General features: G+C 45.2%; 1 protein-coding gene across 11 annotated transcripts in view; it reads right to left on the minus strand.

Moving 5' to 3' along the window:
* CCDC186 (coiled-coil domain containing 186) overlaps positions 1-12,848 on the minus strand; it is a 662,916-nt gene that overhangs the window by 197,828 nt on the left and 452,240 nt on the right. For 6 of the 11 annotated variants that reach the window (XM_086922866.1, XM_086922867.1, XM_086922868.1 and 3 more), the window contains exon 14: positions 7,887-7,976. The exons of the other annotated variants lie outside the window; for them this stretch is intronic. In XM_086922866.1, the coding sequence (XP_086778992.1) occupies positions 7,887-7,976 (90 nt within the window). The remainder of the gene's footprint in view (positions 1-7,886; positions 7,977-12,848) is intronic. 11 annotated transcript variants of the gene reach the window in all.

Raw genomic sequence — 12,848 nt, forward strand, 5'->3', positions numbered from 1 at the left:
ACCTCTCTCGTGTCCGCCACGGGTCTCAGCTTTGCTGTGGATCTGGGTCGGAGTCAGAGAAGTCTGGAAGTCCAGAGGCTGCGTCGCTAAGTCTTTGGGTTCCGGTGGGAGCATCGACAAAGCAAACCGGCAAGTCACTGATGGTGCCTAATTGCACAGGGTGGTCACTCCTTGACCACAAGGGAGATTCTTCAGTCTTCTAGTTGCAGTAGAATGTCAAAGGTCCAGAGTTTCGTTTCAGAGTTTCAGTTCAGGATAATCTAATGTCTCTAGACACAGCTCCTAGCTTTATACTAATCTAAGGGGCTGGATTACCTGCTAGGTCCCTCCTATGGGTGGAACCTGAGAAGGGGGTGGAGACACCCCTTTCCCTTTGTCCAGTTCCGCGCCAGAGCTGGGGGTGAAGTGCCCCAGCAACTGGTTTGAACCGGGCTATGCATGGAGCACCTTGTGTGCCCCAGGCAGTGTCTCATTTCTTTCAGCCCACCCTGCCCCAATACACTATAGCCTGTCTGGGGAAGTGCTAGCACCTCCCAAGGCAGGAAACCTATTGTCCAGGCCTCCCCTGCCGGAGTTTCGTCCAGCAGCAGGAGGTCAGACTCGTGTCTGTGGCAGCAGCATCCATTTTGTGATGCAGAGGCTCTGTTTAACTTTAACCGGGTAAAGCTACAACTACATGTCCTCTCCCTCTAGAAGGGTGGAATGCTACCCCGCCGCCAAGACAAGCAGGGGGGTAGTAGTCCAAATCGTATGACACCTTACACAACATGTTTTGATAAAGCCAAACCAAAGTTAGCAATAACCGCGAGGATTATAATGCACTTAAGAGTATATGGTATGGCTGTATAATAGAATAGCTATAAGGACACGGTTCCGAAAGCTGCAGACAGGCTCAGCTCATGCCAGAGCACCATCTCACATAAAACCAAGCACTCTGCCTTCAGGATTGTCAAGGCCTGCCATAGGAGTGACTTATAGGTGTATATGTGTCTATATATAATGGTAGGTATAGGAATAGTATACCTAAGCAAGGGGTGATTACACGACCTTACCCCAGCTGAGTGATCAGCCAGTTGTGTCAGTTTGGATGGCCAGCCAGGGGTGGCATAATACATGCTGCAGCCCCTGGTAGGCCTAGGATGCACCTATGCCCTGGGTACCTATGGTACACTATACAGGGGCTCACAAAGGTGACCCAATAAGGTATGTAACTAAAGTACATGGAGTCCATTTTACAGAGAGAGCAGATAGCCTGTTGGGGTAACCATATAGTCAGATATCCACCGTCCTACACGACATCACTCATGACCTGTTCTATGATATCATTTGACATCATTGATGACATCTCAAATGACATCATTGATGACATCACTAATGATATCATCAAATGAGTGTTACTTTGTTTTTGTAGTTTACATAGTGGCGGCTTACTACTATAGTACTTCTCAACCTAATATTGTACAGTCTGTGTCCAGCAAATGGGTGTAAGTATTTACAAAGAACATGTTCTCGCAATGCCCCATAGCTGTGAAGAGGTATTGAACAAAGGGGCGGATTGGCACTGCGGGCACTCGGGCAAGGGCCGAAGGGCCGGTGTCTCAGTGCACTCTGTGGGCCGTTTTTTTCCCCCTGTACCAGTCCACAGAGAGCACTGAAAGGGAGACTAAAGCAGCTTCGCTGTGCGGCCGGACATTCAGCGATGATCAGCAGTGGCCTCTCCTTGACCTCCTGCCCTGCCAAGCAATCATGCTGATGGTGGGCTGGGGAGGGGTGATTGTGTGCCGGAATCGGCCTCCCAGGGGGCCAGGTGTTGCTCAGGCCTTTGAGCCATTTACACCTCGGCCCCCCTGGGGCCCACACAGTCCAGAATCAGTGTTTGCTTTAACACCTTGTGGCCCTTCTCATTCAGGGCATAGTGGGGGAGGAAGAATGGGTCTCTCTGTGGGAGTCAGGTGATGTGGGGAACTCGCACCATCTTCACCTTAGCCTTCGCCTACCCCCATGGATGGCCCAGAAGCTGTGTTTTTTGCTTTATCCCCTCTCCTGCAACGCCAGTGCCCTGAGGCAGTGAAGGGCTGGGGAGGGCTGAGTAATTTACAAATCGCTGGGGCCTCCCTGTTTTCAGGTGCTCCTGCGCTGGAAGGCTGGGGAATCATTTTTAAGAGAAAGGGACCTCGCTGTTTTCAGGTGCTCCTGCGCTGGAGGGCTGAGGAATAATTTTTTAAGAGAAAGGAGCCCTGCTGTTTTCAGATGCTCCTGTGCTGGAGGGTTGGGAATAATTTGGTAATAGAAAGGGGCCTGGCTGTTAAGGTCTCGCGACCTATCGATGTGCGCAAGCGCATCGAGCGGAGCGAGAATTCAAGTGGCGAAAACATCCTGAAACCAAAGGGCTTTCAGCCCCGCGGTTTTCATGCAGTTCCTGTGTACATGCACGCGCATCGCATGCAAGCCCAGCCCAGTCCTCCCCTAGCAGCACTCCTCCCACACCAGCAACTCCCCCCCCCCACACCAGCACCTCCCCTCTCTCGCATTCACGCCATCAGGCTTCTCCTCCCCTAGCAGCACTCCTCCCACACCAGCAACTCCCCCCTCCCACACCAGCACCTCCCCTCTCTCGCATTCACGCCCACCCACCAGGCTCTCCCACCCCCATCAGGCTTCCCTCCCAATCCGCCTGCCTCCCCTCGCGCATTCACGCCCCCCCACCAGGCTCTCCCGCCCCCATCCGGCTTCCCTCGTAATCTGCCTGCCTCCCCTCGCTCGCATTCCCGCCCCAGGCTCTCCCGAAACTTTACTTTTTTCTTCGGTGAACGGCACCGATTACCACTCATTTTCACTACTTAAAATGAAAATCTGTACCTCGGTCCTGTACACTGCGCCTGAGAAATAATTCCTGTTTCAAGCCAAGTCCATTAGTCATAGATCACTGTACGTCAAGGCCTCTAATATGCTTACAAAGAGCACAATACTGGTGTACAGGAGTGAAAGCGCCATTCGTAGGCTCTCCTGCCCCATCCGGCTTCCCTCCGGCCATTTGCCACACTCCTTGCCTCTGTCTTGCCTCCCCCTCCATTCTCCTCCCCTCGCTCGCATTCCCGCCCCCCACCAGGCTCTTCTGCCCCCATCCGGCTTCCCTCCGGCCACAGCCCTGGCACTCAGGTACGCCCTAAGAAATGCATGAATCTATTTGCATTACTGTTTTTCCGGACAAATGTCTATATTCCAGCGAAAACATACCAAGTCTAAATCATAATGTACATCATAATTGTTGTTCTGCTGATCCATTAAAATAACTTATAATAGAAAGATACTCGCATTCATTTGTGCAATGCTTTTCATGATCAGCTGTGAAAGTCTTCTGCGATGCTATCTCACTGTGATACCATTAAATATTTTCGTCAGGACTCCAGTGCAAGCCAGACCCGTTGGCCTGGGCATCATCATTATTATTATTTAAGAGTGTTTTTTTTTTAATCATCCAGCTTTATACCTCACTGGAGATAAAGATGCTAAATCCTACAGTGAAGAATACTCTTCTACCTTGTTGTGATCTGCCTCAGTTGTGCACTGCATATTTCTTAAGTGACTGGTGTGACTGGTGTGTCTGTTGATGCACATCTGTGGGCTGTCTGCTTGGAGTGTTCATGCTTACAGTGCTGCGGAAAATAAAGCTCGATTTTAAGAACAGTTGGTTAAAGCGTCTAAACCCGTTCCCAATATCCACTAAGCTGCAAAAACTAATTTTCTTTTACATAATTGTCTCGTTTGCTATTCTGGCGCAGATAGCCGTTTGCTGTTGACAGTTACGTTCCCAAGTGGATTTAAGAAGTAATTCGTGGCCCCAGGCTTACATTTGTTTTCCCCACACAACATTTCTGCAGGCACACCATTTTTTTTCCCTCCTTGTTTTGTTTGAGGTCACCACAGGAGCCCACAGAGCTTCAAAGTGAGCGCTCTCACCTTCCGGATTGGTGTTGAGCCCTCCCCCACCCTCCGAGCACGAATGCAACGTTTCCCTCAACCCACCCTTCCCCGTGCATAGAGTGCGCAGCCATCCATGTCCTTACCTAGAAGAGGGGAAACTTTTAAGCCCTTTCTGTGGCATCATTGACCAGCTTGCAACACGCACTCATTAAGCTGGACAGGACGCTTTGCAATCAAACTTTTTTAGAGGAATATTTATTTTATTGATAAAGTACCCTGAGCAAAGTTGTATTTGCTATCTAGCACTCTATTACTGCATTTGCAGCTTTTATCTCTCCTCCTCTGCAAGCTTTCCAATCGTTCCTGCCCCCCCCCCCCCATTTAATTTGTTTCCTGTCTCTTCATTGCTTGCCCGTCCCCCAAACCCTGTGCCTTGCTACGGTTTTCAGACTGCCGATTCTGCTGTGAAACCACTGTTTTGCCCTGCCTGTGTTTATGCTGCATGAGTTGTTTCTAACCCTGCAACAACCTTAATTGCTGGGTGTTATATACAAGGGTATGGTCGGTGCTTAGGGGCTACATGTCTGTGGCCAGCTCACCATGATTAAAAAAATAAATATTCATTAAAAGGGAAATCACCCACGCAAGTCCACTATCACCCACGCAACACCACACTCACCCACGCAACGCCACTCACCCAAGCAACCCCACTCATCCACGCAACCCCACTCATCCACGCAACCCCACTCATCCACGCAACGCCACTCATCCACGCAACCCCACTCATCCACGCAACGCTACTCACACATGCAACGCCACTCACACATGCAACGCCACTCACCCAGGCAACGCCACTCACCCACGCAAAGCCACTCACACATGCAACCCCACTCATCCACGCAACCCCACTCATCCACGCAACCCCACTCATCCACGCAACGCCACTATTCATCCACGCAACCCCACTCATCCACGCAACGCCACTCACACATGCAACGCCACTCACACATGCAACGCCACTCACCCAGGCAACGCCACTCACCCACGCAAAGCCACTCACACATGCAACGCCACTCACACATGCAACGCCACTCACACATGCAACGCCACTCACACACGCAACGCCACTCACACACGCAACGCCACTCACACATGCAACGCCACTCACACACGCAACGCCACTCACACACGCAACGCCACTCACACATGCAACGCCACTCACACATGCAACGCCACTCACACATGCAACGCCACTCACACATGCAACGCCACTCACACATGCAACGCCACTCACACACGCAACACCACTCACACACGCAACGCCACTCACACACGCAACACCAATCACACACGCAACGCCACTCACACACGCAACGCCACTCACACACGCAACGCCACTCACGTTGCCAATAGGTCTCGCAGTAGGAAAGTTGGAACCATTACAATTGCAAATAACAATGCCTTTTATTTTTTTTTCATTTTAAAAACATAAAGGGCTTTGTCATTTACAAAACCAATAGCTCCAACTTTCCTACTGCGAGACCTATTGGCAACGCCAGTGCTTGTTTTCAGTTAATCAGCTTGTAGGACATTGTCACCTTGACCCTGTGTCCTTCCCAAGAACAATATCCTCCCACTTACATTCCTTGTGTGTTTCATGAAAGGGCATGGGCGCCAATGTGGGCCACTCCCGTGAATGTGGGCCATGCCCCGCAAATGTGGGCCACTTTTTGCGTCATTGCCCGGGCCAAATTGTGATCCCAATCCGACCCTGATTGAACACATTATAAATGTGTGCATTGAAGAGTAACTATGTGCGGGAGGTGATAGTTGACTTGTATTTATTATGCTCCACACAACCTTTTGGTACTGCAGAAAAAGTTTCCAACAGGAGCGAGATTCTACGTAGTAGATGCTAAACTTTTGTAAGCAGCCTTGAGTAATTAAGGTGAATTGTGTTAGCATGACAATTTACACTTAACATAGAAGAGTGTGTGCACCAGGAACTAATCTATGTACGCGTGCTTGTTTTGCTTCAGAAAATGGGCTATCTGTAAAGTTGTCACCACAGTATGAAGTGTGCTGGTAGTATGATCTTTAGCACCTTCAGATCTTGGTTATTTTTAGCAAATAGTGTCTTTTTTTAAAACTATTGCATAGAAGGTACACTGTTCTTAGTAGATTCTTTTGAATACTCTGTGAGAGTTTCAGTGTTTGCAAACAATGTGGTATAGAAAAATATCTCTCCATAGAGTAAACACTGTTTACAGTACTCACTTCTCTACTGATATGAAATTCATTTGTTAATGTAGGTTCGGTGTGCCAAGGGGTTCATACAGATAAAAGCTGAACGTAGTAGGGCATTAGTTTGGGAAATGGCATTCCCTATATTGGTTTTCTGTCAACAGTTGTGTATAGATTGAACAGTGCACTCAGTGAGGATTTCCCATATATCAGTAGTTGACTGTTAATGTAAACTATGCTACCTGTAAAGCGTACGCTATAGGGTCAATGTTGTACAAAATGCTTTTTTTCAACACCTAATGGAGTTGTTTCTGTGTTGGTAGTAATGATGCCTGATCTTCTCCTGAGCTATTTTGTACGTACTGTCCTCTAAAGTCATAGTAATTTATACAGCAATATGCAGGTAAAACTTTGGATGGTGTCATATGTGAGGTCATCAATGATGTCATTACAGATGTCATCATTGAGGTCAATTTAGGTCATAGAACATGCCCCGAGTGATGTCATTTGTGAGGTCATAAGCAGTGCATGGCGTGGGCGCAAGCTATAGTTAGCGCTGCTAACGATCAATGGGGAATTTCTGTGGTTTTTTGTTGTTGTTCAAAACACTAATGTTGTCACTGACAAATTCACCTAACTATAATATTACTATAACCTTTGCTTTTTTCAGTGAATAAATATATATATCTTTTGGGTTTCACTTACCTGATATATATTTATATATTTGTTGCAAAGTTATGCGTGGTAAAGGCATATGTGTAGTAACGACTTGTGTGGTAAAGGCAATGAGTGGTAAAGGAATATGTGGTTCCGTCATACATCCAAAGGAGAACCACCAACTTGTTAATTTCCTTAGTGAGACACATGTATTGTTTATTTCTTGATACCCTCTTTCATTAACTGAATGGGAACACGAGGAAAGTTTTCCTAAAGCGTTGAGTTGTGAGGTAAACACTCGCTGCAGATACCTGGTGAAGGGCACAAGTTCAAATGCCAGAAAGCACAGCACAGCTTTTTCTCTCCCTAGTTGACAATTTGAGGCTGAAATTGAATTACAAATAGCTCCTGAATCTAGTGATAGTTTACGTAAATACAATAACGATGCACATTTCATACAGTTTGTCTCTATTGTTAACTACAAGGAATTCAACTTTCCCTGCTTTCATCAATCAGTGTTTCTGTCACTGGCAGATACGACCACAGAACAAATTCAAATTAAACTACTGTGCAAACTCGATTTGTCCTTGGAGTATCCATTCTATTAATAAATCTTAAGAAAGAAGTATGGCACCAAGTCTACGCTCATACTGCTTTGTCAATCCGGGGCTGTACCAAAATAGTGTTACGGTGGAATATTGAGATCAATGCCATCTAACAAGATGGAAAACTAAGGTGTGCTGGTAAATATGTTTTCTAAAACCATATGCAGAGAGACATGCTTCTGTGAATTCATACATATTGTTTCAATGATTTAAAGTAACAGAGGTGACCAAAACTATACAATAGCAGCAAAGTAATAATTTTTGCATCCGATCACTGAATGCCAAAGTATTTATTTTTTCTATATTTTAGTGAAACGTTGAGAACTTTAACAACTTAACAATCATAATTATGGATACGGATATTCTGAGTTAAGCTGCATTAAGGTTTTCAAATATTCCTACTTTTTTATTTTTAAATAAGTCCTTAATTAGCAGATAGGGTTTTAATGTACATACCTGTCGACTGTGCAGCACCCCATTTTCCTGAATGCCTGTAACCTGCATGCGTTGCCTCTCTGCCAATCACCTCGTACCCCATAACGAATCCTGTTACAATTTAGATTCCACTTTAGGCCCAATGAATAAAGTTCTCTTTTTTATTTTACATTTGCAATTTGCATTGAATTCGGGACTGGCGACCAATCTAGAGGGAGCTCTTTGTCTTGAAGGAAACATGGGAAGGCACTGGTTTTTGCTCTAATATAAACATGGTGCAGCTTTTCATTAAACCTAAGAACGCAGGTGTGATTTGAAGCGACTCAAGAACGAACTGCCAAGAATGGTGTGCATAAATTGTTTACATTCAAATAGTATTCAAAGCGAATGAACTCCAGCTTGTGTTTCCGTTATTCTCATTTTCTTCCTGCTCTAGCGCTATCTCACAGTTTTAGAATGTAAACCATTATAGTAGAACATGTGTCACTTGCCTTTGCAGTTCTCTCTCACAGTTGATACTTGGGTGTTTATCTCATTTAAATGCGCTCTATACATATTAACTATGCATAATCCTCGGCAGTTTTCTCTCTGTGACATACATCATCCTATCATAATATGCAGGTCAGCTAAAGCACATAACCTTCATCACCTCTCCTATCACCTTTAGCCCTTAACCAGTCTTGGATGTGTTTAGGTTCTGGTCCTCAGTCACATTTCAGACCTTCCACTGTCAGTTTGCCTCCCCATTACATTTCTCAACCTATGGTCTCTTCCTCACCCAACGCCCTGTTAAACCCACCAATCCTGATCCCAGAAAACACTTTATGCTACAAGAGTCCACACCCTCTGCGTGATGGGTTAAGGTGTAGCAAAGGCACACATTTGTACAAGTAATGGAAACAGAAGTTACTTGTACAATTGTTTAACGCCTTAACCGCGGCGGTTTTTCCACCGCGTTGCAGGCGTTCTAATGAGTGGGCGGAGCTCCGTCGGCCATTGGCCGACGGCAGCACCCGCGAGGTAGTGCTCCCGTCGGCCGACGGGAGCACGGAACGGGTTAATATGACCTCCTTGTGGCATTTGTCGTGTAATCTGTGATCATGCTTGTTTGATCCCTACCTTGGTGAATGTATTTGCATTATTGTCCTTCCTTCCCTTCCTAATGTAAAGCGTTCTAATACCCTATGGGATCTAGTCCGTGCTATATAAAACTTTATAAATAAATAAATAAATCAAAGCTCGGTGATAATGATAGGAGGATGGAAAGGTTCGACTTTCATTCCACCTAGGAAACAGGAGCACACGCCTCATGTGAGATTAGGAGAAGTTCATTGTTTTCAGGCAGAAGATCAAAAGGAAATTCACCTTCAAATTACTACGAACATTCTCTTTTGCATTCAGTGGCAGTTCTACCTGTACCTTATCTTTTAGAGACAATGCAGTCTTTCCATTAGCACTCTGGAACTCAGTGTTATTCCGATTAAAGGTAAAATGCAATGAAATTCGTATGGTAGAAAAAACTATGACAGGGTTGGCCCTTTCTCTTTTTACAAGCTCCTACATAAGAGCAAACATATCTGTGAAAGACATATTGCTGCTACTGCAATAAGAGAAACAAACAGCGAGATTCATTCTATTTTGGATGCAGGCCATACAAAGAAGATTTGGCTTAGCACAAGCAGAAAATGTGGGTTTGATAAATTCATAAATATTTCATGCACATTTGTTGCCATCACTTTCATTTTATTGTTAACACTTTGGAACAAATTACAACCCTCGGCGATGGCTCTAAAGAGTTTATGCTGCAAATGAAACCGTAGACCCCCTTAAATATTCAGATAGGGCTAAGGCAAAATGCAGCTCAAGCAACACAAACGGCAGCAAAGCAGCTCTTCCATCAGTTAATTCTCCTGTCATCAGTCATCACACATTAGACCAGGCAAATGACCTCTTACACTAATCAGCCATTGCATTTCATTCAACCATGAATGGCTGTGAAGGTAAATTGTGATCTATATGAAGTAAGTCATTAGGCTTTCCAAGGCCTGCTGTTATTTAATCGTGCTTCAGGATGCTGTTTGCTTTTCTTGCTACCAACAGCCAAAAACATTTAAATTAATCCATTATCCGTCAAGAACAAAACAATGAGAAGTTGTCTCTTGATTGCCCGAGAAAAGGTCAACTCTCCTCCTCTAAGCCACGGAGCCATCCCACACTCAATAGAGCACGTGAAAGATACCAGGAATCACCTTAAGAGGGCCGCAGTTTGAAGGACAACACAAGTAGGAGACAAAAATATTTTTATTCACAATCTTATAGCTCCTAATGGAAGATAAAGATCATTACAGACGTTTATTAGCAAAGCCCCACACTCCTCCTCAAATCAAGGAAGAGGAAAGAGCCAGGCAAAAATACTCAGCAGTAGAAAATGTAAGATGCATTAAACAGGGCTAAACTGGTAACAAGGCGGTGAAGAATGGGACAAAAAGTTAAGAAACGTAATGTGCTTCAAAGCATCTGTCACTTGTAAATGACTACAGATATATTATTCAAACACTACTCATCTCAGATTGGGAACCTCAGAATTCTTTAGACATCCCATTATATTGGAAAGGCCAGTTTATAAAGTGTTTACATGCTGCTCTCCTGAAACGCTCATGAAAGAAACGCAAGTCGCACATCCTTTGCCCAGCACTGAACTGCGCAGTCCCGCCACTGCTCTTCTGGTCTGACACTCCGCACAGTTTGTTGAACACCAGACCTGGTGAACACAAACATGGAAACTCCTATGTGGTCCAGGCGGTGAACACAGTTAACTTTGCACTGAGTGCAACATCCAACTGCCTGTTGGCACAATGAGGCCACACCAATCTCCTGAACGCTTCCATTCTCTGGTAAACTCTCAGTACGAGTGTAACAGTATCTCAATTTAAAAAGAACAAAACATAGCTCTCATACGCCCCCATATATGAACATTGAAGGAAACATCTGTGAACACAGACTCTACCGAAGCACAACCTGACAACACAACAGAAAAGTTAACAACCAGTTACTGTTTCAATATGTCATTACTTAAGGACTAAGATCCACTGTAGCCAGAAAAGGACGGGAAGTAAATAGATGTAACTCCAGCGTAGCAGAGGTTTCCTATTTATGTCATCTATGTATATATGGTGATGAAGAATAGATGGCTGCATTTCAGACATTTGATTGTGAATTTTATTAGCCACTTGTGCATAGTTCACGGTATGGGACACATTTTCACCATGAATAGTTTCTGATGTTTGTACAATTTTCAACTCATACGCATGGGTGGAAACTCCTTTCCAACACCTGATCGAGGGTGTCCCTGTGTAGGACATCTAGAGCAGGAAATGGGAGAAGACAGGCTGCAATTCACATTGTGCCCTTCCATGACCACCACATGGTGTTGGGGATAGCAGCTTTGGAGGAGGGCAGAGTGCAGGTGAGACTACACCCCACAGCTCTTTAAATTGACTAGACTGGTTGTTTTAGAGAACCTGGAGTGTGCTGGGTGAGACGCTCCTGGAGCATGCTAGAGTTAGGGGTGTGCAACATGTCGCAGTGGGTCTATTATGGGAACCTTAGGTCGGGGTAACCACTGATTCCTTCTGGGCCTTCAATCAGGAGGGGTGCACAGGTGTCAACTGGTGCCACTTCCCTCACAACCACTGGATAACTCCTTCTGTCAAGAGCAGCCCCAATCATTTTTCCCCAAGTTATAAACAATTATGCATGTGTAGCGTCTCTAGTTTAAAAAAGACTCTTATGCAGAGCTGCTTCAACTGAGGTTAGGCACCTAGTGAAACAAATTGGCTCCACCCATGTGTTACAAAGCGCTCAGATCAAGAAATGAGTTTGCAAAAAATGTCTATTTTTAAATAGGAATGTGTGGGGGTATAGGGGAGGCGCAAACAGTAAATAAGTAATGTATGAATGAAACAAACTTTCATAAAAAATCACCCCTTCTTTGACCACAACCTAGTTAGAAACTCAGTACCCTATGAGGAACATCCCTCTAGTGACTCCAGATTCCCAAGCAATAACACAACAGTAACCCATTACAAGAATGTTACCTTTTATAATTTTAATGGATAACATATATAAAGCCTTTACCGTAAGCTAAAACAAGTATCAGAAAAAATACCTTAACATTGGTACTTTTCACACTCTTATAAAGTACCTAGGAATACAATGCCATCTTTATTGAAAAAAATGGGATGGGGGGAGTCTGTCATTGGGCCATTACCTCCCCAACACTGAAATCCCAACAATCTCGACCACACCCACCCTCTTTGGGAAGGCAGTCTGAGGAATTTTCTCCCAATCTGGCTCAGAAAGCCCACTGGATGCCGGGGTTTTATTTATGGATTGCCCGTCCTGGCCTTGTGGCAACAGCCCCCCCCCCTACTCCCATCAGCCTATGAAGTTCAAAAAGTCTTCTCTGTCCTCAGGAGCACCAGTCAGTATTTCTGCCCCCACAAGGAGTCAGAAAGAGGAGTTTACACCCTTCTCTGCCGGCCCTTCAGGCAAGCCTATGCCCAAAGAAGTCCCAATTTCCTTTAACTTGTCAAATGAATGTTCGTACTAGTCAGACACTGAGTCAGCCAGTAACCAGGGATCCTACCACACGTGGGCATTTCTTGGAATCCAGGGTGTGTGACTTGCATGGACCCCACATATATTCCTACCCATAAAGCCCTGCCACCATCAAAGCATGCATCAAAAGAGAATTGTTTTTACATATTTAGGAGACCAAAAAGTCAGTACTTCTAGCCAATGGTCAAAGTCTTACCACCCTTCATTTCCATACTTCTCCGGACTGAAATATTGCCTCCTATGAGTGGAAGGACCTAGTGCACATCATAAGAATGGATCACAACTGTAATCATTGGCATCACATAACTTCACATTATCCATGTTTTGACAAATTCTTGTTGCGGATAACAGGCACCCAGACAC

This window comes from Lissotriton vulgaris, chromosome 5, assembly GCF_964263255.1.
Source record: "Lissotriton vulgaris chromosome 5, aLisVul1.2, whole genome shotgun sequence".
Classification (NCBI taxonomy): domain Eukaryota; kingdom Metazoa; phylum Chordata; class Amphibia; order Caudata; family Salamandridae; genus Lissotriton; species Lissotriton vulgaris.